Source organism: Erythrolamprus reginae, chromosome 5, assembly GCF_031021105.1.
Source record: "Erythrolamprus reginae isolate rEryReg1 chromosome 5, rEryReg1.hap1, whole genome shotgun sequence".
Taxonomy (NCBI): domain Eukaryota; kingdom Metazoa; phylum Chordata; class Lepidosauria; order Squamata; family Dipsadidae; genus Erythrolamprus; species Erythrolamprus reginae.
This window is the reverse complement of record NC_091954.1, coordinates 113,903,311-113,929,067: the sequence shown is the minus strand read 5'-3', so window position 1 is coordinate 113,929,067 and position 25,757 is coordinate 113,903,311. Positions and strand designations below refer to the sequence as shown.

Here is a 25,757-nt window from a genome sequence, read left to right as displayed (position 1 = left end):
CTTCTGCCTCCAACGAGACCATCCCTTGGCAATTAGATGGCACACCCTGGATCTCATCAGAGCGCTGAGAATCTATATCCAACGCACAGGACCCTTTCGGAGGTCAGAAGCACTTTTTATAGCCTATCACCCCAGAGTCATGGGGGCCAAAGTGTCTTCAACAGTAATAGGCCGTTGGATCAGAGGGACTATATCTAAAGCCTATGAGTCGGCTTCCCTCTCAGTTCCAAGGAACATCACAGCGCATTCCACCAGGAGCGCAGCCACCTCGGCCGCTTGGGCGACTCAAGCCCCGTTGGAGGAGGTCTGCAAAGCAGCCACTTGGGCCTCGCCAAATTCCTTCATCAGGCACTACAAGATTGATTCTTACGCTTCAGCGGACGCTGCCTTCGGCAGAAGGGTACTCCAATCCGTTATCTCACACGATAGCAATCTAATCCCACCCTAGGGACCATCTATTGGGTATGTCCCATGTGACTGCTGGACCCGCTCCTTCAGTACGGAGAATAGGCGTTGATTGCTTACCTGAACGCCTCTTCTCGTACGGTGAGCGGGTACAGCAGTCACTTCCCGCCCTTGTATGTGTCTTCTTTACCTTTCTATATCTTTCTTCCTCTAACAATGAGAGTTGAACACTACAGAGCTTCACAGCTGAGCCTAGTCTATGGATTCGCGAATTCTGGGGAAGGGGCGGATCCGGCAAGCTTTTTTAACACTAGGCTCAGTTCCACCGGATTGGACATGAGCAACCCATGTGACTGCTGTACCTGCTCACCGTACGAGAAGAGGCGTTCAGGTAAGCAATCAACGCCTATTCTCCTTGTTTTGTTCATCTCACTCATGTCTCCCTCCCCTGTTCCAATTCTCCAGGCGGAATGCAGTGGACGCTTTCCGAGTCAATGTCATCCATGCACGACAACAAGTGCGTTCACCGGTCACCAACATTGCTCGCACCAGTTTCTTCCATGTCAAACGTTCCAATATCTGGCTGGCTGCCGTCACCAAGCAAAATGTTAATGCTGCAATGGTTTTTGAGTTCCTGTACAAAATGTGTGATGTGATGACCGCCTATTTTGGAAAGATCAGTGAAGAGAATATCAAAAACAACTTTGTGCTCATCTATGAGCTTCTGGATGGTAAGTATAAGTTGCTCAGTCTCTCTTCTGGGAAAGCATCTCCTTCAGCCCTGCCACTGCAAACTTAGGAAGGTTTTTATTGTATGCAGCACATTGATTCTGGGCGAATAAATTTAAGCTATCCTCACTGGGAGGATGCTGGCTCCGTGCATTTTGGTTTGCATTTAGTTTTTAAACAATGACAAGGACAAAGAAAGAACTAAATGTACTTCCAATGGAAGAATTATTTCTTCCCTGTAAATGTTTTACTTCTGCAATGTACATTAGTCAGTTCTGGACACAATTGAGATAAGAAGATTGACCTGGGCAAAGTGAACATGATGGTATAGCGGAAGCTACGTCTAGTTTAAATATTTCAGTGTTCTGTAAATCACTTTCTATAGAACTAAATAGCAGACTGAAAGTTGAAGGGGATTGATTCCCTGTGAAGGCGAGTGCAACACAAGCACCTCCAATGTTGCATCCACAGTTAATGTGCTCAAATGGCGGTTAACATGCTGTGTAAATAAAAGTAGTCCTTGACTTACAAGCACAATTGAGCCTAAAATATGTGTTGCTAAGTGAGGCATTTTTTAAAGTGAACTTTGCACCATTTTACGATCTTTCTTGCTACAGCTGTGAAGTGAATAGTTTTAGTTAAGTTAGTAACAGAGTTATTAAGTGGATCCGGCTCCAGCCTTGACTGAGTCACTTGCCCAGCGCCTGAATTTTGATTATGTGACTGTGGGGATGCTGTTACGGTTTGTGAATTGTGAAAAATGGTCATAAGTCACTTTTCGGTGCCGCTGTAACTTTGAACAGTCATTAAATGAATTGTTGTAAGTCAAGGACTACTTGTAGTTTGATAATTTTATCTATCATAAAAGAGGAATGTGTGACTCGCCAGATGCTAAACTAGAACTCCCTATGCTGATTAGAACTGCTGGGAAGCTACAGTTCAGGAACATCTGGAAGACATCTGTGCCTTGACCTTAATCTGTAATACAAACAACTGCTTTAATTCTTAATTCTTGCCTTTTTTTAATGAGCAAAAGAATGCTGTTCTTTAGTGTCACTGAACTTTTTTTCCTCCAGCCATGTTACCAACAGATAGTGGCTTTCCAAGAATGATCCCCTGGGTGAGTTGGGATTGAAAAACCGCTTTCAGGTTACGGTATTTAAAAGCTTTTTGGGGCAGGAGAGGAAGCAGGAGGATGATGGATTTGCAAATTTGTCTACAACTAAGCAAAAGCACAGTTTCGTTTCCTATTTGTGTTGCAGGTCTGGATCTTGAGAGCCTTGTCTATCTCCTCTTGGAAGGAGGCAGTTAATGGCACTTCTCTCTTTCCAGAGTTTAACTTGGAAACGCTACGATATCTGCTACTCTGCTGTTGTTTTTTTAGGTTTTGATTTTTATGCCATGCTAATGTGAAAATCAAAATCTAAAGAAAATGCTGCAAAGATAGATTATTCTGCTGCTGTTGAATTATCTGGTTTCAGAGCCAGTTTCCTTCGATGTTGTGATTCTGCTGTCTTTGCCAAGTTTGTCATTTTGTTCCAATTGTTGCTAACTCTAGGCCAAGCCTGATCACTCCTTACGGGAATCAGTACCACAACATGCAGTGTGGGGAAACTTTCTTTGAGCCCTGTTTACCAGGCATTTGCACAAAGTGGGTCAGTTGGGGGGGAAAAACCCCCTAGCCTGGCTGTTGGTTTTCTCCAACAATTGTTTACTTTTCTGTAGAAATCCTGGACTTTGGTTACCCTCAGAATTCTGAAACAGGAGCGCTGAAAACATTCATCACCCAACAAGGCATCAAGAGCCAGGTAAACGCAGGTGGACACATATTGAATTAATTGTTAGTGTTTAAAAGGATAGTTATCATCACTATAGTCCAGTGTTTTTCAACCAGTGTGCCGTGGCACACTAGTGTGCCGCGAGACATGGTCAGGTGTGCCGCGAAGCTCAGAGAGAGAAAGAAAACGAGAAAGAAAGAAAGAGAAAGAGAGAAAGAAAGAGCAAGAGAGAAAGAAAGCAAGCAAGAGAGAGAAAGAAAGCAAGAGAAAGAGAACAAGAGAGAAAGAAAGCAAGAGAGAGGGAGAGGGAGGGAAGGTGGGAGAGAGAAAGACATAGAAGGAGGTAGGGAGGGAGAGAGAAAGAGAGCAAAAAAGAGGAAAGAAGGAAGAGAGAAAAAAGAGGGAGAGAAAGAGGGAGAGAGAAATAGAGCGAAAGGGAGGAAGAGAGAGAATTTTTTTGTCCAAACTTTTTTTAGGGTCCCCCCCCCCCAAATGTGCCCCATGGTTTTGTAAATGTAAAAGATGTGCCGCGGCTCAAAAAAGGTTGAAAATCACTGCTATAGTCTATGACAGTGCTTCTCAAATAGTGGGGTGCGCCCTCTGGGGGGGCGTGGAGCGAGGCCAGGAGGACCGTGTGACCCAGGGGAATGTGCTTTTTTTTTGCCATAGGGAGTAGGACATGTGTCCCACCTGACACGTGTACCGGTACCTTCGCGGCTTTCCATGGCGTTGTGTCCAGGGCAGCCCATTCTAAAATAAAATGTCTCGCGAGTTCAAACTTCTCGTACTCGCGAGATGTTTTCTTTTAGAGGTACCAGTATAAGTGTCAGGTAGGGTGTGCGTCTCGTGGTGGGGCGCAATTTGGAGGTGGCAGATCAGATGGGCTGCGCCGCGAGACATGTGTCGGCAGAAAGTTGGGGCGTAAAATGTTTACTTCTTCCTGAGGGGAGCATAACAGAAAATAATATAGAAGCACTTGTCTATGACAACATCTTTGGGATAAACAATGCAGTTGAATATTTCAGTTGCAATCACTCTTAGTTTCACACATATGGATGGCAACATTTCAAATTCGGAACTCTTCCTGTCGTGGGAGTGTAATTCCCTTTTTTAGAGGGGTTTTTCCCCCCCCTGACAAACACTGGACAAAAAATCTGTAATTTTCTGCCCCAGTTTAATGGGCCTGAACATTTATCTTTGTAGATTCTGGAATAAGTTACTTACATCCACATTCCAAACTCTCTTCTTTAACCCAGGGGCATCCAGCCTTGGCAACTTTAAGACTTGTGGACTTCAATTCCCAGAATTCCCCAGCCAGTATGGGAGTTGAGATCCCCAAGTTAACCCTTGTCTCATCGTTCCAATTAAAATCTGAGAAATAAATCAGAGTCCAAACCTTGGTCTCCTTCCAATTTATTAACATCACCGTATTGGTTACGAACTGTAGTCAACCCGATAGTAACTTTTCCTACAGTTCTCCATCCAGGTTAAGGTTCATCCCTTGTCCCTAAACCCCACAAGTTCACTCCAGTTTTCTCAACGTCCATAATCTTCTGCTGTACTTCCCACTGATGGTCAAAAGATGACCTTGAATCTCTGGAAATAATTTGTTGTGGCTAGCATCTTTCCCTCTCATGCAACCACCCCTCCCCAATTCCCACAGTATTATTCTATTCGTGGCAGGCCAAAGTCTCCAACTCAAAATGATGGCTTTGACCTGCCACCTTGTTTACTAAACTTTACACACACAATTTTGCACTATCAATTTCAAATGGAGTTTTTTGAGTCTCTTGTTTGTAAAACGGTAAATACAGGTAGTCCTCGACTTACGAACACAATTGAGCCCCAGAATTCATGTTGCTAAGTGAAACATTAGTTAAGTGAGTTTTGCCCCATTTTATGATTTTTCTGGCCATAGTTGTTAAGTGAATAGGACAACGGTCATGAAGGTCGTCTTCTGCAAATGATATGGTACTCTAAGAGCGTGGTAAGACACGGAAGATGACCTGGTCAACCACTAGGAGAAGGGAAACTAACTGCAAACCTCCACTGCCTTGTGGCTAGATCCATTATTGAAAAGGCTTCATGAGTCTTGAGGCAAAATCCAGAGCTGGAGACCCGGAAGCAGTTTGTGACTGTGTACAACCACATTCTGATAACTCCTGCGATGTAACTGGAATCAATCGTATTGGCTTTTGCCATTCCATTGGAGTATTTCAGAGACGTGGAGAGGGGGGATCTGCTGATTGGGTAACCGTCTATACTCCATACTAACTACCCAGGCCTTGTGCTCTGGGGAGTCCAGAACATGATACCATCGCCTTTCGAGACCAAATAATGCCAGTGCAAACCCCCTTTTAAAAGCTTTTTTTAGAATGGGAGTCTGTGCAGCTCATAAATGGTTTCACATAGATATTTAGATATTTCTGGTCAGTTTCTGCTGATTTCCTGTAAAAATCCATTTTATTTTTCTCTCTGATATTATTGCAAATTGCTTCCTTCCTTTTTTCCTCCCCAACTAAGAACAACAGGAAAGGGTGTCATCCTTTTATAGCAGTTAAGCTTGCTAAGCCAGAGACGTGATTTTCCCTTAGTAAGCTTTCTATTTAGGTTGTGTCTCCCTTGGATTGTTCAGTAAATGAAGACGCTGTGCTTTTCCGAAGCATTTGACAGAGCGAGCTAACATATCTCATGGGCCCAAGTTTGCTTGATTTTGGCTTTGCATTTTAATGTATGGTTTGTAAACTGTTGTTGATGATTGGATGTGCTACATAAGCCAGCAAGCAGTCAGTACAATTTGCACCTAGGTATAGAACTGTTTTGCAAATTGAAACCCTCTATATAAATTGTGCTGTGATGATCTCTGGAATGAAGAGAGTTTGTTCAGACATCTGGGGAGCACCAAACTGGACAAGACTGGTTAATAGCTGTCTTAATAGCATAGGGATGAAGAATTGTGACAATAGCATGCTGCTCTTAATGAAAAACTTTTGAGTTTTCTTACATACAGGCAAATGTATCTTAAAAGCCTAACGTTTACATGCAAATGTTTCTTACAAGCCTAAATGTAGAATAAGCATAAGCCTGACAGTGGAACAAATTGGCTTTCCAGCTCTGTGCTTTTGAAGAAAAATGTGTTGCTAGCTTGGCAGTTTTGAAAGCCAGCGATGTTCCTGTCACACTTTTAATTCAGTTGTTTAACATCCTTCAAAATCCAAAGATTTGTCTTAAAGGATGAAAAACTACCCCCCCCCCGCCTTTTTAAACTTTACTAATACAATAGAAATATTGATTAAAGGACTTAAACACTGTACACTAAGCAAAACAGTGTCCCTTTTATTGGCCATCTGCCCAGCTTTTTGTACTAACAGGAAATGGGACTTTTACAACAATCTCTTCGGTCTTGGGTCAAGTAGGGTAGAATGATTGCCAGAAAACTGAGCCAGCTGCTTGCTTCCTGTAGAGCAGAGATCTTCAAACTTGGCAACTTTAAGACTTGTGGACTTCAACACCCAGAGTTCTACAGCCAGCTGTGCTGTAGAGTCTTCTTATCAGGCTCGGAAAGAAATCTATTGTTTGCTTGCAGAGAAGAAGCAAAGGTTTTGTGTATTTTCAGGCTTCAGTTGTGGCTTGGGCTGCTAGAGAAAAGCTGTGAAGAAAGCTATTTTCCCCAATCAGGACAGATGTATGAAAGGCGCTAATACGATAGACAGCCCCGCAGTAGATGATTGCTTAGGTTTAGACTATGATAGACAAAGTCATCCACATCTTTCAATAGGTGACTTTGGCTAGGACTGAGAGACAGAGGGATCTCTTATAGGATTATTACGAAGGAACTGTATTGGGTCAGTGTTATGGCCTGTCCACGTCCGGTGCAGCTGGTCATTGTTCTGTCTGACTTCAACACCAACTGAAAAAAGCAGCCAGACACGCTGGTAAAAGCAAAGGCACTTTATAGTTTGAAAAATAAACACAGAGAAAAACCTGTTCTTCCCAACAGGCAGGCTATGAGACTTCACAGCAGAGTCCTGACGGCCAGACAATACAGCAGACTTCTTGCTGGCACACCCACCACTGTAGAGAATAAGACCCACACCTTTTCCCCCCAAGGTTTCAGTATTCAAAGTCACAAACCAGAATTCCAAGACGCCAAAGATCACAGCCAGGTCCCAGGACTCCCAAAGATAATACTCCACAAGCCAGGAAGGGTGGGTCTGCCTTTTCAGCCTTTCCGGAGAGCACCACACCCAAACCCAGCTGTTGCCTCTTTAGTGCTGAAAGTACCTGGCTAATTGTCCCCTTCGTTGTGTTGCTCTTCTCTGCCGGAGATCGATTATTGCTTGTGCATTTTCATCTAAGGAATCCAGGCTGCTTGCTGGGGAGAGCTCCCCCTCGGGGGACTCTGGCTGTCCTCCCTCTCCCTCAGCCTGAGATTCCTCCTCCCCGTCTGCCTGAACCTCCTGTTCCTCATCCTCCCCCTCTGAGCAGGAAGCCGGCAGAGGATCAGCTGTTCCCTGAGGGGCCTCAGACGGAATCACAACAGTCATCGATCCCAAGGATCGAAAGGTTATTGTGGCGCAGTAGCATTGGCCCGTGCACTGGCATCCAAGTCCAATAGCGAGGAGGTTAGAGAGGATTTGGAGTGTTTTAATATGTTTGTGTGTGCATATTTTTTACTGGACTCGCCACTGGGACAAAACAGTCAAGCTCCATGCAGAAATCTGGACGAATGGACACTTAGATATATAATTAGTGTTGGGCAAACCCAACGAAGTTCAGATTCGGCGAGTTTGGCCGAACTTTGCCGTGAAGTTCGGGTGAGTTCGCTGAACCCGAACAGAAGCAGCGCCGCTGTGATGTCCTTTTTCCCACCTCCTTTTGCTTCCTTTTATTTTTACGGAAAAGGATGCTGCAGCAGTACTGCAAGCAAAAGGAGGTGGGGAATCCCATGAAGGGATTCTGGGGGGCGGGGCTTTGACGTCACGGAGACTCCTTCTTCCCCATTTTGGCCGGCCAGGAAGGAATTACCATATTTTTGGGAGTACTGTATAAGATGCACCCCCCCCCCCCAAAGAGGATGGAAATGTCAGTGCGTCTTATACACCGAATACAGACATTTTTTGCCTCCCAAAGCCCCATCCCCACAAAAAATGGGCCTTTTTTCGCAAAAATGGGGGCGTGTTTGCCTTCCTCCAGCTCCCAGGAGCTCTCTGCAGACCTCCGAAACCCTCTGCACACCTCATTTTTTACAAAATATGGGTGAAAAATGGACCATTTTTTGCAAAAAAATAGGATGTGCAGAGGTTTTGAGAGACTGGGGAGGACAAAAACTATTTTTCTTACCTCTTTGAAATCTTGGTGCCTCTTATACACTGATGTGTCTTATAGTCTGAAAAATATGGTATGTTAACTATAAGGAAAGAATGAGACAATTGGATCTTCTCTCACACACTGATCAGGTTTTGTTTTGATGGGTGTGGGGTTGGCTTGATATATTGTGTAAATCCACTCAATACTGAGTTAATCATAATTAACTTCCAATAATTGGAAGGTATAGTTTGGCATAGAGGAAGGATAAGAAAAACTGCCTACAAATAAATCATGGTTAATAGTTTCAATTGATGTGGGAAACTCGATGCTGTAAACTGACTGGCGCACACATCCATTTATCTAAGTATTTGCCAAACATGCCTCAAGGAAGAGGCAGGAACTTCTTCCACAGCTAGTCCTTGAGTTACGACCACAATGGAGCCCAGAATTTATGTTGCTGGGTGGGAAATTTAAGTGAGCTTTGCCTCCTTTTACGATTGTTCTTGCCGCATTTGTTAAGCGAATCATTGCAGTTGTTAAATTGGTGACACAGTTGTCAAAGGAATCTGGCCTCCCCATTGACTTTGTCAAAAAGTCACAAAAGGGGATGACATGGCCCCAGGACATCGCAACTCTCATAAATACGTGCCGGTTGACAAGCATCCAAATGGAAATCACATGACCATAGGGATGCTACAATGGTCGTAAGTGAGAAAAAAAGTGGTCCTAAGTCACTTATTTCAGTGCCGTTGTAACTTAGAACGGTCGCTAAACTAGCTGTTGTAAGTCAAGGGCTGCCTGAACGTCAACCTTTGTGGCCTTGCCTGGGTTTCTGAGAAGTTGGATCGTTTCAGAGATGCTGCCTTGTAGTAGTAGTAGTGCCCCATTTTCCTCGTAGGAAATGCCTCCTTCGAGACGAGGCATAGCGTAAAGGAGTAATGTTCGTAGCAGATTCCGTTTGCCCCCAAGTCTAACATTACTCTCTTCCTCTTTCCCTTCTACTGACCTGCTTCCTCCTAACCCTGTGTGTGCTGCACTTGCTGCTGCTCTTCGTCTGTTTTCTCGCTTTCTGCATAATGGTTGGACCTGCCTATAGCACCAGGTAGGAGAACCTGCTGTCCTTCCCCAAAGGTAATCCAGCAGATCCCTCCACAGCAGGGGCTCTCCGACCTTGGCAACTTTAAGTCTTGTGGATGTAAACTCCCAGAAACAATACTGGGAGTTGAAGTCCACAAGGCTTAAAGTTGCCAAAGTTGGAGACCCCTGCTCCAAAGAGTATTTGTTGATACTGAACTAAGGTTCCAACTGGGCTTCTTGTAGTCAACTGGCCGTTTGGCACACAGATAATTCATTTTACTCTGGGAGGAAGAGCAACCAAAAGAAGAAAAAGGGCAGAGATTCTTCTTATAACGTAATGGTAATATTTAAGCGGCATCCCTAATTTGAGTTATTCCAGGTTAATCCCAAAGCAATTGGGGAAGAGGCGGGGGTGGGTGGGTGTATTTCTGTTTTGTAAATAACCTATTTCAGTTCATTAGGAACCCTGGAATCTGAGCCCTGTATGGCTGAGCCCTCTTTCTCCTCTTCCTCCAGACTAAGGAAGAGCAGTCTCAAATTACCAGCCAGGTAACTGGCCAGATTGGTTGGAGGCGTGAAGGGATCAAATACCGTCGCAATGAACTCTTTCTGGATGTTCTAGAGAGCGTCAACTTGCTAATGTCACCACAAGGTAAGTGTGAACTTTCTCCAAATGGAAAAAAGAAAAAAACCCCATGCCATTCAGACATGGACAAGGGCAACAAGAATGATCAAGGGAATGGAGCACCTCCCTTATGATACCAGGTTACAACGCCTTGGTCTCTTCTACCTTGAAAGACGGCATTTAAGGGGCGACTTGATCGAAGGGTATAAAATCATGCATGGGATAGAAAAGGTGGATAGAGTAAAATTCTTTTCTCTATCACAATACGAGGACGAGGGGGCCCTCCCTACAGCTCACAGGTAAGAAAGGACAAATCAAGGGAAATATTTCTTCACCCAGAAGGTCCTTGGTTTATGGAATTCACTTCCAGAAGAGGTCGTGACAGCTGTCAGCCTTGATATCTTCAAGGCAGGATTAGACAAATTCATGGATGCCAAGCATATAGATGGTTATTGAAACGGATGTCCAAGTGCCGCCTCTATGTTGGTTGAGGCAGGCAGGATTCCCTTGAGTACCACTTGTTGGGGGTCAAGGGAAAAGGAGAGGTTTTCCGTCTCTTTCTGCTCAAGATCCCCATGGACAATTGGTGGGCCACTGTGTGACACAGAATGCTGGACTCGGTGGGCTTTGGCCTGATTCAGCATGGCTCTTCTTATGTTATTATGTAGAGTAGAGCTGGAAGGGACCTTGGAGGTCTTCTAACAAGAATTTTATTAATATTAATTGTTTCTTCATTGCTTATTTGACCCCTATGACAATCATTAAGTGTTGTACCACATGATTCTTGACAAATGTATCCTTTTCTTTTATGTACGCTGGGAGCATCTGCACCAAGACAAATTCCTTGTGTGTCCAATCATACTTGGCCAATAAAATTCTATTCTATTCTGTTCTATTCCAACCCCCTTCACTCAAGCAGAAGAACCCTATGCCATTTCAGAGATCCTGATTTGCCAGTCTTCTCAAGAAAGCTGCACTCTTGAAATGAAAGCCATTTGCTAAGGGATCTTTTATTGGAAGATTGTGCTAGCAAGAGATATAGGCAGGAATTAAGTTATCCCGCTCAAAATGTTAGATTAAACATTGCAGACACAGCCCCTCCCAAAGTCCAATACAACATCGAGCCAATCCCAATGTGTGAAGATGTTATGAGAAAGTGATAAATGCTGGTCTCCAAAGCAATGCCTTCAAGTCTTTGGAGAGGGGCAGCATACAAATTCAGTGAATGAATGAATGAATGAATGAATGAATGAATGAATGAATGAATGAATGCTGATGCTGTCCGCCAGAGAGAAGATAAGGCACATTCCATTCTCCCTTCCGAAGGTCCCGAAAGTTACAGCAAAGCGAAGCAAGCAAGAGAAACCGAAACCCCATATGAAGTTCCCCCAAAACCTCCCTCCTGCCCCTCCCCCTCTCCCCCAGAATAGCAATAGCACTTAAAACTTACATACCACTTCGCAGTGCTTTACAGCCCTTTCTAAGCAGTTTGCAGAGTCAGCCTCTTGCCCCCAACAATCTGGGTCCTCATTTTATCCACCTCGGAAGGATGGAAGGCTGAGTCAACCTTGAGCCTGGTGAGATTCAAACTGCCAAATTGCAGTCAGCGGGCAGTCAGCAGAAGTTCCCTTGCAGTACTGCACTCTTAACTACTGCGCCACTGTGACTCATTCAAATGACAGTGGCCCTATAGGAATTTGTGAGACTTGATAACAGGCGATTATCCCAGTCCCCTTGTTAGAAACCTCTGGGGTTGAAGGCAGCTTTCATTCCACTGGTTAATTGTTTCAAAGGTTTCTGGAACATCAGGTGTGACTCTTCTGCTTTCCAACGCCTTCTTGGCTTTTCCTTTCTTTTTCCAGGCCAGGTGTTGAGCGCCCACGTCTCGGGACGTGTGGTTATGAAAAGCTACCTGAGTGGCATGCCGGAATGCAAGTTTGGCATGAACGACAAGATTGTCATTGAGAAACAAGGGAAGGGGACTGCAGACGAGACGGGGAAAAGGTAAGCGGGGTGAACAGAGGGAGGTTTCGTTTCAAGCACCGTGCCACTCTTAAGTTACGTCTGTACGCTTTCCCCTTCGCACTTGGGAAGATGCCCGAGCTTTCTTCAGGTGACGTTTGTTGCTTCGCTCCCTTGTTTAAAGCAGGAGCTGAATGAGCGGGCTGTGTAAACTTCTGGTATTGTTTAAAAGAGTGAAGGTCTCCCAAGAAAACTTTAAATGGATTAATTCACGTGCTTATACTACAGTAGTACCTCTAGATACGAGCTGCTCCACATGCGAGTATTCCAAGTTGCGAGCCACGACGGGAGGGAAATTTCTGTTCCAGACCCGAGCTCAAATTCGGGATACGAGCCGAGCGTCCACTAGGTGGCACTAGAATCCTTGCTTCTGGTTATCTCTGCGGGGGGGGGGGGGACGACAAAGTCTAAAGCTATTTGTTCCAGTTCTGGAACGAATTAAACTCGTATCTAGAGGTACTACTGTATTACCTTAATCTATATTTTCACATCAACCATGGGGCTGGAAAATAAAGCTCTGATAAAAGAATCTGTAAATTTCCTGCTTTAAAGGAGACCGTTAGGATCGGTTTACCCAGAGGTCCTCCTCTTACCAACTTCTGATACTGAATTCTCTCTTTTTTTGTGTGTCCTGCCGACTCCAGTGAAACAGGAAGGTAGATAATCTGCTTACCGCTGTGTGCACGTATTCCTCACACACCCTCCCCCCCCCCTCGCACCCCTTTTGCTTTGTGTGATTTGTGCATGTACCACCATCTTTAGACACTTCCACACAGGTCCCACCTGTGGTTGAAGGATGAGCTTCCATGTGCCTTGTTCATAGGAACAAGGCCCACTCAGGTGTTGCTGTCTCATCAGGTTGGCACAAGACAGGAGGAGCTTGCTTGAGTGACTTTGGCAAGATTTCGTGTAAGGTTTTAGGTAGGAATAGTGTCCCCCCACCCTAATTAAGCCAGGAGTTGTCTTCTTTGGATTAACTGGGGAAGAGGAAGCTGATTGAGAAGCAAGGCAGGAAACCTTCCCTAGCATGGTGTAACTGGAAGGCTTGAGTCTTTGGAGGTCCCCATTTGGGTGATGGCAATAGCAGAACCAATTATTTTGAGGTGTGAGAGAAATTCTCTGGAATTCCACACTGGAAACAGACGCTTTGAATCATTAATGGCAAAATTGCCAAATTAATTGCCACTCAAAGCAGCAGATTTTTGCTAAGCTTATTTTCATAGCCTTGAAATACCAACATTTTATAAGTCTACCGGTAGTCCTTGACTTACACCAGTTCATTTAGTGACTGTTCGAAGTTACTGAAAAAAAGCTGAAAAAATGACATACGACCATTTTTCGCACTTACGACCGTTGCAACCTCCCCATGGTCACTTGGATGCTTGACAAATGACTCACATTTAGGAGGGTTGCAGTGGGTCATGGGATCCCCTTTTGCAGCCTTCTGGCAAGCAAAGTCAATGGGAAAGCCAGATTCACTTAACAATTGTATTACTAGCTTAACAACTCCAGTGAATTGTGCCAAGGAAGGTGGTTAAAAACTCACTTAACAAATTTAGCATTTAGCAACGTAAATTCTGGGCTCAATTGTGGTCATAAGTTGAGAACGATCTATAGTTCATTCTATACAGGTAGCTCTTGAGCTGCAGGCATTCATTTAGTGCGCATTCAAAGTTACAAACGGTAATGAAAAAAATGACTAATAACTTTTTCAGTCATCTCCGCAGCATACCTATGGTCATGCAATCAAAATTGGGACACTTGCCAACTGGTTGATATCCATGATGGTCACAGTGTCCCGGGGTCACGTGATCCCCTTTTGTAACCTTCTGACAAGCATAAAGTCAGTGGAGAGGTGAGAGCCACTTAGCAACAAACGGCAATGGTTCATTTAACAACCATAAGCAAGAAAAGTCATAAAAGACTTTGAGACCGGCCTTCTACCACATACCTCCCAGCAACCAGTTAGATCCCACAGGGTTGGTCTTCTTCGGGTCCCCTCAGCTAAACAGTGTTGACTGGCCTGTCCGCGGAGGAGAGCCTTCTCTGTGGTTGCCCCGACTCTCTGGAATCAGCTACCTACTGAGATCCACACTGCCCCACCTTATTGGCCTTCTGGAAAACCGTAAAGACCTTGTTTTTCCAACAGGCCTGGGGCCATTGAACTCGGGGGGTGGGATGGGAGTGTTTACTAGTGAGGTCGGCCCATGATTGTATTGATGGCTGCAATTATTTTAAATTGAAATGCTTTTATATTGATCCATGTTTATTTTTGTTGTGAGCTGCCCTGAGTCCCTACGGAGTTGGGCAGCATAGAAATATAATTAAATATATTTAATTATAGAAATATAGAAATATAATTTCTATTATTATAGAAATATAATTAAGTAAATAAGCAAATAAATAAATAAATAAATGGGGCAGAACTCAGTAACTGTCTCTCACTTAACAACAGATATGTTGGACTCCCTTGTAGTCGTAAGTTGAAGACTACCTGTAATCAGAGCAGCAACCTTTAATATCAATTTAGGAGTGAGTAATATAAATGTTCCTTGCAAGATGGAAAAAAATGAGTTGTCCTAGGCTGAACCTTTCCCTATTACATTGTTGAGAAAACTAATTCAGACAGCATCCTCTGAAGCAAACTGTGTGTGTGTGTGTGTGCGTGCAGCCAGTTGCACCCAATGCGCCCTGTGTCTTGAGCATTCACTCTCTGTCCTGCAGGGCAGCTCCTTCTCACTACGTTGGCCCACTCTCCTTGAATGACTTCGCCGGCCAAGTCATTCGCTTGCTCTCCCCACCCAACGGTCACTTTCTGCAAGATTTGCAGTGAGGTTTTGTTGATGTTGGATGGTCAATGAAGTTTTTTCCTTGCTGAAGAGGATTCCTAGGTTTGCAATGGAGAGATTCAAAAGAAACAGTAAACCTCCTCGAAATGAACTCCTCTTTATGCCTCTCAAACTCTGGCATAAGCTGGAAGACAGCCCTGTGTTTTTTGCTTATTTTGAACATTGTGCTAAGCTGTAAGGTGGCTTGTTTGATTTTGAGACCGTCTCGGGTATAAACCCCATTATTACTATGCCTTGTAAACTGTGATTTATGGCTTAGTACGTCTGTGTACTAGTACCATTGTGGCTTATTCATCAAATTACAGTTAAAACAAGGATGAGTTAATATGCAATTATACCCAGCCCCAAATGTGTATCACTCCCATTCCAAAAAAGCTTTGAAGAACAGACATGTTTGAGCAAGTCTGATTGGGCTGCAGTTCCCCAAGTGAATTGGTGGTGGTGGGCAAACATCAGTCCAGCCAGATGTTGCTTGGATTTCCTGGTTGATCAGGCAATTCCAGTGGCTTTTGAGGGAACCTGCAGCTCCCAGAAAGGCTCATTTATACATGCTGCCTTTATTTTGAATACCTTCTGTGACTTAGCCATAGCGTGTGAAACCGTGTGCTCCGTTTAGGGTTTGCAGGGGGCAGGGGTGGGTGGGCTGAATGCTGTTGCTGCAAGACTCCTCACTAATTTTGATCCTTCTGGCTCTGTGTCCTAGTGGGAAGCAGTCCATTGCTATTGACGATTGCACTTTTCACCAATGTGTGAGACTCAGCAAGTTTGACTCGGAGAGGAGTATCAGCTTCATACCACCAGATGGAGAGTTTGAGCTCATGAGGTGAGATTGCTGGGGGAGGAGGGGGGGGGGGCGTGGAACTCACTATATACATTGCTCCGTCTTGGGATAGCCCTCAGTTGGTTATTTAGCGAATTCTGCCTGCCTTTTTGCAAAAGAAAAAAAAAAGGGGGGGAAGACATTTGCCAATACGAGCAAAACACAACCCACTGGAAGTTCCTCCTAACATAGATGTGGCCAACTGGAAGTTTTAGCATTATACCCGCTATATAGAGCGCTGGTGAGACCACATTTGGAATACTGTGTTCAGTTCTGGAGACCTCACCTACAAAAAGATATTGACAAAATTGAACGGGTCCAAAGACGGGCTACAAGAATGGTGGAAGGTCTTAAGCATAAAACGTATCAGGAAAGACTTCATGAACTCCATCTGTATAGTCTGGAGGACAGAAGGAAAAGGGGGGACATGATCGAAACATTTAAATATATTAAAGGGTTAAATAAGGTCCAGGAGGGAAGTGTTTTTAATAGGAAAGTGAACACAAGAACAAGGGGGCACAATCTGAAGTTAGTTGGGGGAAAGATCAAAAGCAACATGAGAAAATATTATTGTAGATCCTTGGAACAAATTTCCAGCAGACGTGGTTGGTAAATCCACAGTCACTGACTTTAAACATGCCTGGGATGAACATAGATCCATCCTAAGATAAAATACAGAAAATAGTATAAGGGCAGACTAGATGGACCATGAGGTCTTTTTCTGCCGTCAGTCTTCTATGTTTCTATGTTTCTACATGCTTCTGAGCCTGTTGTTTTTATTTTATTTCATTTTATTTGAATATATTTTTTTGTTTTATTAACTTCCAGGGCCCCCACAGATTGTGATTACCCCACAGCACAATTCCCTATCATACCGAGATAGAAAACAAGCAACAACTATAGTGCAAGCTAATAAATACCCTTTAAAATACTATAAAACACAAATTCTCATTGAAGGGTTAAAAAGTCCTCTTTGTGTTGTTCATTTTGCACTGTCACGTTTCCAGTATGGATCTTGGGAGTGCCTCCAACTGTTGATTGCGGACCCCAAAAGCATTGAGAAAACAAGCAGTGATCACCCAAGCTAGGTAGTGGAAGGTCTGTCTCAGCAGAAATATTTTGCCCTCTGCTGGAATGGGGAAATGCTGGTTTTCTTCAGCATTACATTCAAAAGCCTGGAAATCGTTTCTGAGAGAGCTTTCAATGCTGTGTGCCCCACGCGGTGCCTCTTCCAAATATGGATGAATTTTGAAATGTGCCTCATAACTAGGCCAGTAAAACTCTTATCAAGAAATATACTTGCTGTCTTAACTGTACTTTTGCCAACCTGTTTTGGCTGTCACCGGTTTGGCTAGCCAGGTATTGGGGTAATTTAAGGTGTATGCTGTTAGTACCCCTGGATCTTCAAGTAATATAGTGCAGCAGAATGATGTCAGTATTAGAGAGAAAACAAATTGTGTGTGTGTGTGTGTGCAGGCAGGCACACACACACACACACACACACACACACATCTCTAATAGGAAATTACTAAATGCAGTAGGATGCAGGAATGCTTATTAACAAGAATTTTGCCATTGCTTTTTGAGCATGAAGAACATTGCAGCTTCTAATAGGTCTAAGCGAATCAAAGTCTTAGGGATCTCCCTCAAAAGAGCTAGGCTGAAGACTGGAAGCAAACTGTCTCCATCCATTAGGACCAGAAATGGTCTCTTAAAGAGGAGTTAGGTGAAGATTTACAGAATAAGCATATTTTTCAGTTTAGCTAAGAGTTAAAGAAAAGGTTGAAAAGTGGGACTGAGATAATCCGTGAGACAAAAGTAGCAGTAAGTTTCAGGATTTGCTGGCGGTGTGGGCAGCGACAGATTCTTCCATTCTGAAAGAGTTTATTCTTTTCCACCAGGTACCGAACCACTAAAGATATTATCTTGCCATTCCGTGTCATCCCCCTGGTACGTGAGGTGGGACGCACCAAACTGGAGGTGAAAGTGGTGATCAAATCTAACTTTAAGCCTTCCCTCTTGGCTCAGAAGATAGAGGTAAGCACCTAGCATAAACACTTCTTTTTGCCTCGCTGCATGTTTGTTGCCTTTGCATCATTTTGGGTTGTGGGTGGGTGAGTGGGTAAAAACTCATTTTGTGTACATAGATGAGCTTTAATCTATAATGTTGGAAATTTCAGGTAAGTTGTAAATCTCAACAATATTGGGAAAATGATGCATTGTGGAATGGAACAAATTCTGAAAGTTGTAACCTTTAATTAGCCTGATTCATTTTTTTTTTACTAAATTTCTTTGAACTACATGTCCTTTCAAAATAGATTGAATTGATATTCTCTAGTTCAATGTTGGGAAAGAGGTTTATGTACCTTTTATTGGAAAAGGTCGTCTATTCCCTTTTCAGAAGAAGGACTGACTAAATTCTGAGTGTGTATCTTGGTGTCTAGCATAATATTTCATTTAAAAAGTAAATCTGAGGTAGAAATTAGTTTTAACTAGAAACCATTCTTCATCTAAACCTTATACCCAGAAGCGTGTCACATCCAAAATTGGGTCTTGAGATTAATGTCTATGGAGATTCTCAGTCCTCCAGGTCAGCCCTTCATAGCATCGGACCAGAATATCTCCGGGACCGCCTTCTGCCGCACGAATTCCAGCGACCAGTTAGGTGTCACAGAGTTGGCCTTCTCCGGGTCTCGTCAACTAAACAATGTAGTCTGGCGGGACCCAGGGGAAGAGCCTTCTCTGTGGCGGCCCCGACCCTTTGGAACCAACTCCCCCCAGATATCAGAGTTGCCCCCACCCTCCTTGCCTTTCGTAAGCTCCTTAAAACCCACCTCTGTTGTCAGGCATGGGGGAATTGAGACTTTCCCTTTCCCCTAGGCTTATAAAATTTATGCATGGTATGTCAGTATGTATGATTGGTTTCTTAAATTGGGGTTTTTAAATTAACTTAAATATTAGATTTGTTTACATTGTATTATTAGTATTATTATTATTGTTAGCCGCCCTGAGTCTACGGAGAGGGGCGGCATACAAATCAAATAAACAAACAAACAAACAAACAAACAAACAAACAAACAAACGAATGAATGGTTGTCCCAAAGGTGTTTTTTCCAAGAGGCTTACTGGTTTTTCTTTGAAGACATTTTCCTTCTCATCCAAGAAGCTTCTTCAGGTCTGACTGAATTGTGGAGAATGAAAGGATTTATATTCCTTGCAAACAGCTGGTCATTTGCATCCTTCCTTTAGAGATTAGTTCTTAACCCAGATGCATAATTTATATTATTGATTTAATGCATTATTGACCAGCTATAAGTCTTTACATAAATTGGCTGAACCAACAAGCATTATTAAATGACAGCTCAACAGTGACTTGAGGATTTTGAGTAGAACATAGATACGAAATGTTTTTTAACAATATGAACTTCTGATGATAGAGAGCACATTTGTTCTATGATTTTTAAAATTTGTTAACCTAATTCCTCCATCTGTACCAGATTTGCCTATCTGCCATTTTAATAGATATTTTAAGGAAATAGAAATGATAACGAAACATCGAACTTCAGTGATAATGGTGATTAAGAGCAGTACTAAGCATAATGAACAGGGTACTTGCTGAGTTATAGACACTTGAGAAGCATAAATGGGAAGAATTCCATGCAAACTTTGCCAGGTTAAGGTCAATCTTAATTGAGCTCCATCTGGAAAACTTGATCTCATCAGTGGGAAGACAGGAAAGACAAGTATTGATTAGAAATCATTGGGAAAGCAGGGATTGAAATTCAAGGGTGAAGGAAGAAAACATGGAAGTGCCACATAACAGTAAAAGACACAGAAATATAAAATTTCCATAATATTACTTTTTAGGCTCTAAAGACAAAGCAACAGTATTTGTAAATAAGGCCAGTAGTGCCCTCCACATACTGAGTTTCTGATAACCAAATTGTGCTATGATGCTTAAGGAATTCTTTATACTCACTTCCTTCTGTCTGTACAAGTAGTCCTCAACTTATGTCCATAATTGAGCTCAGAATTATGATACAAAGTTGTACTGGTCGTTAAGCAGGTCACCCACATGACACAGCCCAGTTTTATGATAATTTTCATGTGAGTCATTAATTAAACAAGGTGGTTGTTACATAAACCCATTTCAGTTAGTGGGCTTTTTTTTATTTTGGCCAGAAACCAACAAAAGTAAAGGTAGGTAGTTGTAAGTTGCAGTCACATGACTGTGGGATGTTGCAAACAGCTGAAAATGTGGGATGGTTTCCATTGGAGGTGGGTTCCTCCAGGTTTGGAACAGTTCTATGGAACCCATAGTAACTTGGCGGCTTGGGTTGCTGGAACAGGAAGTGATCCAGGCCTGTCCCGCCCCCAAACCGGCTCTCTATCAGCGATGGCATAGTTGCTGCCGTTTTGTTTTTTCTTCTGCACAGAAGCTGGGTTTTTAGCACTGCGCATACATGCACGGAGCCAACCAGCAGCGAAGAAAATCAGAACCCACCCCTGATTTCCAGGTGTCCAAAATGCAATCATGCGACCTGGGGGCTTAGTGACTGTCAGAACTTTGAAACTCTGTTGTATATGACAATCATTAAGTGTCGTACCACATGATTCTTGACAAATGTATATTTTATTTTATGTACACTGAAAGCATATGCACCAAGACAAATTCCTTGTTTGTCCAATCACACTTGGCCAATAAAATTCTATTCTATTCTATTCTATTCCATTCTATATAGTTCTGGGGAACTCTGTTGTAATTTCAAACCTAAGGGACTGATTGTAAGTTGAGGTCTACTTCTAGTGCAATCCGGCCAAGATGATTTTCTTGCTCTTTCTCGGGTGTGCATTTTTGCTTTTAAGCTGATCTATCTTCTCTTCCTTCACAAGCATAGCAAAGCAACAACAAAAACCCCTCCCTTTCCCCACTCCCCCATGTTTTTCACCTAAGCAGACAAATGTGACTCAAATAAATGTTTCTTCCAGGTGCGAATCCCGACTCCTCTTAATACTAGCGGTGTACAAGTCATCTGCATGAAAGGAAAAGCAAAATACAAGGCCAGTGAGAATGCCATTGTCTGGAAGTAAGTGGCCTGTTTCTCTGAATTGGGCAGCTGGAGCTCTGTGCATCTACTATGTGTTCTGGTTTCTGGTAGAAGTTTAGTAATTACAAATAACTCTCATTAAATGCATCATTTCATGAATAAAGCAACTCCATTTAATTCTCTGCTCTCTTGTACTTCAACACATTGCAGACATCAATCGGTGTGTTATCTCTCTTCTAGCCGCATTTCTCACATTCCTTTTTCTGCTTCACTTAGACAAGATTTATTTCCTAAATACATAGCTTTAAAAAAGACAGCAGCACTGACTAAATACAGTACAAAATACTTTGTCTTGCTTTAGCATGGTGAAAGCACCTCCACATTTCCTTTCATCAACGTTGAAACTCCACCCTTCTTCTCCACTAGCCCCCTGACGTGCCAATTATCTCACTACAATATTTAACCCATTCCTCTCCTTAATATCTTCTTCCAGACCTCTGTTCTCTACGTTTCTGAATCCTTCTGAGTTTAGGATTAATCCAGCAAGCATCTGATTCTCCCTCGCTAGATCCTGAACTCATAGCCCCATCCTGTGGCTGGCCTCCCACCTGTTCTACTACCTGTAATCCCTGCCCCCCCCCCACTACTTCATAAACACTATCTGAATCCGAGTCCTCAATATCTTCATCCTCCTCCAACTGATCAGGAGTATGTACAACATTATGCGGGTGGCTGACACTGGGAGAAATGGCACTTCCCTCTAGGCCAACTAGAGTTGGAAACTTTTAAGACTTGTGCATTTCAACTTACAGAATTTCCCCAGCCAAATTTGTGGGCTTCAGCTCACAGAATTCCCTAGCAGAATGGCTGGCTGGAGAATTCTGGGAATTGAAGATCACTAGTCTTACAAGTTGCCAAATTTGGACCCCCACCAGTCCCGCTCTAGTCTGAGCCAGATACAGTGTGTTTAGGATACTTGTGCATGTTTTAAAGTAAAACATTTTTTTTCCCTTTTCAATTTTATAGAATTAAAAGGATGGCTGGAATGAAAGAGTCTCAGATCAGCGCCGAGATCGAACTGCTTCCAACCAATGACAAGAAGAAATGGGCTCGGCCCCCCATCTCTATGAACTTTGAGGTAAGCAGTCGCGTCCTTCCTAAGAGGTTGCCAGGAACAGGAAGTATGATATATAAACCTTCTGTCCTCTTGGTTGTACCAAAGCATCTGCCAAACCAGGCAACTTTAAGACTTGGGGATTTTAACTCCCAGAATTCTCCAGCTAGCTATGCTTAAAGTTGCTCAGTTTGAAGATCTTTGTGCTAAACATTTCCTGCCCAGGCTTTGTAAAATGTATCCCATATCCTCTCTGGAGCTCTCAGCAAACCTAAAGGCAATTCTCAAAAAATAATTCCCCCCCCCAGCATTGTTATTTTCCTGCATTTGCGACCCTCCAATGAAAGTATTGTTGAAAAAAGTAGCTTAAATGAGGGATAATGATGAGATAATTTTTGAAAGCTGAGTTTACTTGTAACTTTTGTAGGAGGGGCACGTTCAAAATGGAGACTCTTTCAGGGAAAGTAATTGGAATTTCCTTTTAGACAACAAGCTGTAAATACTTGTATCTTTTCCTTCCCTTGTTCTGTGCTCTGGTATAGTCATTCTTTGTGCCTCATTAGAATAATTATGGGCAGCTTTAAAATATGCACAAGTTCTCACTTTGGGCGAGGTTTTTGGAAAGCGCTGTTCCAAGAGGCTCACTTTCCCATCCTTGTGTTCTGCCTTTTGTACAGGTTCCCTTCGCGCCTTCCGGGCTGAAGGTGCGTTACCTGAAAGTGTTTGAGCCAAAGCTGAACTACAGTGACCACGATGTGATCAAATGGGTGAGGTACATTGGCAGGAGTGGGATCTACGAGACAAGATGCTAGCCCTGTGGAGCAAGCTCTCTCACCCTTTGGTCTCGACGCTCAAGAGCATTTCACTGGCCCGTCCTCCATTCAAGGCTGGAAGCTGGAATCCTGCAGCTGCTCTTTGAAGGGGGGGGGGGGGGGGACACCAGCACCTGCTTTGTTTCAGTTACTGTTGGAGATGCAGCTGACATCAGGTGGTTTGAGAGTCTGGGCTCATGTCTTACTTCTGTCCCAGGATGTAAAAGGGCCAGTCTAATGCCACCCCCTTGTGGTCATTGTAGGGAACATCCACCATGTGATAACCCCCCCTTCTGTTGTCACTACTTGCATTATATCCTAGTATTTTTTTTGGAAATCCTTGTGCATATGTATCAGTAGACTAGACAAGAAATCATAGACTGGACAACCCTTGAATTAATTCCGGCTCCTATACTTGGCTCTTGCTGTTGTAATTGTTGTTGTGCAGCAAAGGTGGGAATATTCCTCATTGCTTTCTCCTACAGCTCGAGGAAGGTTTGTGACCAAAAATGTCTGAGGGTTATTATCATGGATGGTGAGAATAGCAAAGAATTTCATAGCCACAAAGGGCAACTTCCTTGGAGCACTGAAGATAGCTGACAAAGCCAGTACCTTTTCTCTCTTAAACATAATCCCTCTCCCTTCCCTCCCAAAAAATCTGGCACATGACCGAGGAGAGACTGATTTGATCAGTAAGTGAGGATTTGTCCTTTGATGAAGAATTGGCCAGCAATCTTTCCTTCCTTCTCCTCCCATCTTTCTTTTGCCCAATCAGCTTACGCTCTCTTCTACTAAAAGCTTTTGGGTCAATGGAAATGCTGCTGCAATCCACAGTCCTCTGCTTCAGGTAGTGTGGTCTCCCTTTTTGTACACGTGTGATTGTCCAGTTATAAATACAATAAAGTATATAGAACCAACTGTTTTGTGAGCAATGGCTCTTAATGGGTACATGCTGGGCCAGAGGCCTTGCCAGATTGCTGTCTCCACTCTAAAACCTGGGAACATGCTGAACTAGTTCATCCATGTGCACTGTTGGTGGTCTACAGTTAATAATCAAATTCTGTTGCTTGTGTTAAGGAGTGTGCAGAACGACCCTTGAGTTATCATGGACATGCACAGAAGAAAATGTGGGGTTCCAGCAGATATCCAGGAGATATGAGTAATTATTAAGTCATCATATTAAGTGTTTACTTTAAAAAATAGCACAGTCAAGTTAAACAGACTGATCATACACATTCAATTCAATCAATATCAATGCAATAATAATATTACAAACCTGTCTTTGTCTTACATATCAGACATACATTACAGCTTACACATATATAAAAACTATCATCAAATACACAGAGCTTACTACATCAGTCACAGTGAAACAGCAGAAAGAACAGAAAGCAAAGAGAAATCATGTTCTGGCTCCCTCTTGGCAATTTGCAACATTACCTCTTAAAACTATAGTATTTCAATACAAACATTCATTGTTAGCTTGTTTATGTATTGCAAACCCAACTGTTTTGTATATGGGTACTTTGTATTTTTGTATTTTGGGTGCTTCGCTGGCAATGGAAGTCCGGAGGTGGGGTTTCCCAGTGAGGGGAGCCTCGGCGAAATTGCAGCATCGCAAAAACACGGAAGTCCTCGAAAACCCACCTCGGGACTTCCGTGTTTTTGTGATGCTGCGATTTTGCTGAGGCTCCCCTTGCTGGGAAACCCCACCTCCGGACTTCCGTTGCCAGCGAAGCGCCCGTTTTTGCACTGCTGGGATTCCCCTGCAGCATCACAAAAACATGGAAGTCCGGAGGTGGTGTTTCCCATGGAGGGGAGCCTCAGGAGAATCCCAGCAGCGCAAAAACGGGTGCTTCGCTGGCAACAGAAGTCTGGAGGTGGGGCATCCCAGTGGTGGCGGCTTGGTTTGTAAGGTGAAAATAGTTTGGAAGAAGAGGCAAAAAAATCTTAAACCCCGGGTTTGTATCTCGAAAGGTTTGTATGATGAGGGGTTTGCAAGATGAGGTATCACTGTACTAGTCAATTACACAAAGGATTTAGTTGTACCATTTGGGTTACTCTGCCAGGAAACTGATAAACCTCATCATTAGTTACCTGCAGTAAGTAGGAGTGGGAATAAAAATTGGTTTCAATTTTAAAGTCTTTGATGTTGATCAATCCAGCAAATTTAGTAAAGAGATGGGACCAGTGCACAATATATCCACAGAGCATCAAGCTTGATGCCTGTCTTGGGAAAGCTGTCGCAAAAAGAAATTAAACTGAAGTGATGGCCTATTTTTCACATTGCATTGCAATGATGAAGTGGTAATTATATCAACTGGGCAGGTTATTACATCTCTGCCAAGGTCACGGTTAGAATGTTCTATCTGGCAAGACTGGATCTGTCATGCCCTCCATTGGAATCTGAATTTGAGATGGAAGATAAACAGCTGACAGAGAACAGGAGTAGCTCCGTTGGCTATGGAGGAAACTGGATGGGCAAAGGCTGGGCAAAGCAGGGAAGAAGTAGAACAAGGGAGTGGGGGTTCAGATGAAGGCCAAGATCTACCCCTCCTCATCTTAGGGTGTGCAGGGAAGAATGCAGAAGAGAGCAACATGGGTTGTGCAGTTTACCAGTAAGGAAAGGGTCCCTGATTCCCTTCACAAGGCACACCTGGGGATGGAGTTTAAAGGAGAGGCAGTTGGGAGGAGTGTTTGTTGAGAAACACTGGATTCATCTAGTGTAGAGAGTTGCCTGCATTCCTGGCATTCTCCCTGACTGAATTTTTATCGTGCTTCTGTGCGCTTATATTGTCTTGCTGGAATTATTTGTATATATGGAATAATTATAATTCTTCACTTCTGGGACTCACTGTCTTGTCCTGCTGGAGTGATTGCAGCCATTCTGCTTACACCATTTGGACTGGAGTATCTGCTGCCAGAAGCTGCTGCAGGTTTGTGGGAGAGCTTTTCTCCAGGGCAGAGAGTAATCACAGGATGATAAAAGCCTCACCATTGTGCAAACTATTGATGCAATTGGATTGTCTCCTTCCCTGGATTCCTAAGCATTCAAGCTAGTTCACAGGAGATTCAAAAAATACAGTGAAGTAAAATATTAGTTGTATAATATATAATGCCAATAGCAACAATTCAAATTGAATTTGTTGACAGTTTGTTAACAGAGTT

At 43.3% G+C, this 25,757-nt stretch overlaps 1 protein-coding gene across 1 annotated transcript in view; it reads left to right on the top strand.

The window, feature by feature from the left end:
* AP2M1 (adaptor related protein complex 2 subunit mu 1) overlaps window positions 1-23,506 on the top strand; it is a 45,226-nt gene extending 21,720 nt beyond the window's left edge. Inside the window, exons 3-11 of the mRNA XM_070753763.1 lie at window positions 871-1,136; window positions 2,860-2,942; window positions 9,816-9,951; window positions 11,787-11,928; window positions 15,499-15,618; window positions 17,517-17,652; window positions 20,605-20,702; window positions 21,690-21,801; window positions 22,455-23,506. Of these exons, the coding sequence (XP_070609864.1) occupies window positions 871-1,136; window positions 2,860-2,942; window positions 9,816-9,951; window positions 11,787-11,928; window positions 15,499-15,618; window positions 17,517-17,652; window positions 20,605-20,702; window positions 21,690-21,801; window positions 22,455-22,589 (1,228 nt within the window). The 3' untranslated portion in view covers window positions 22,590-23,506. The remainder of the gene's footprint in view (window positions 1-870; window positions 1,137-2,859; window positions 2,943-9,815; window positions 9,952-11,786; window positions 11,929-15,498; window positions 15,619-17,516; window positions 17,653-20,604; window positions 20,703-21,689; window positions 21,802-22,454) is intronic.
* Window positions 23,507-25,757: the final 2,251 nt, after the last annotated feature.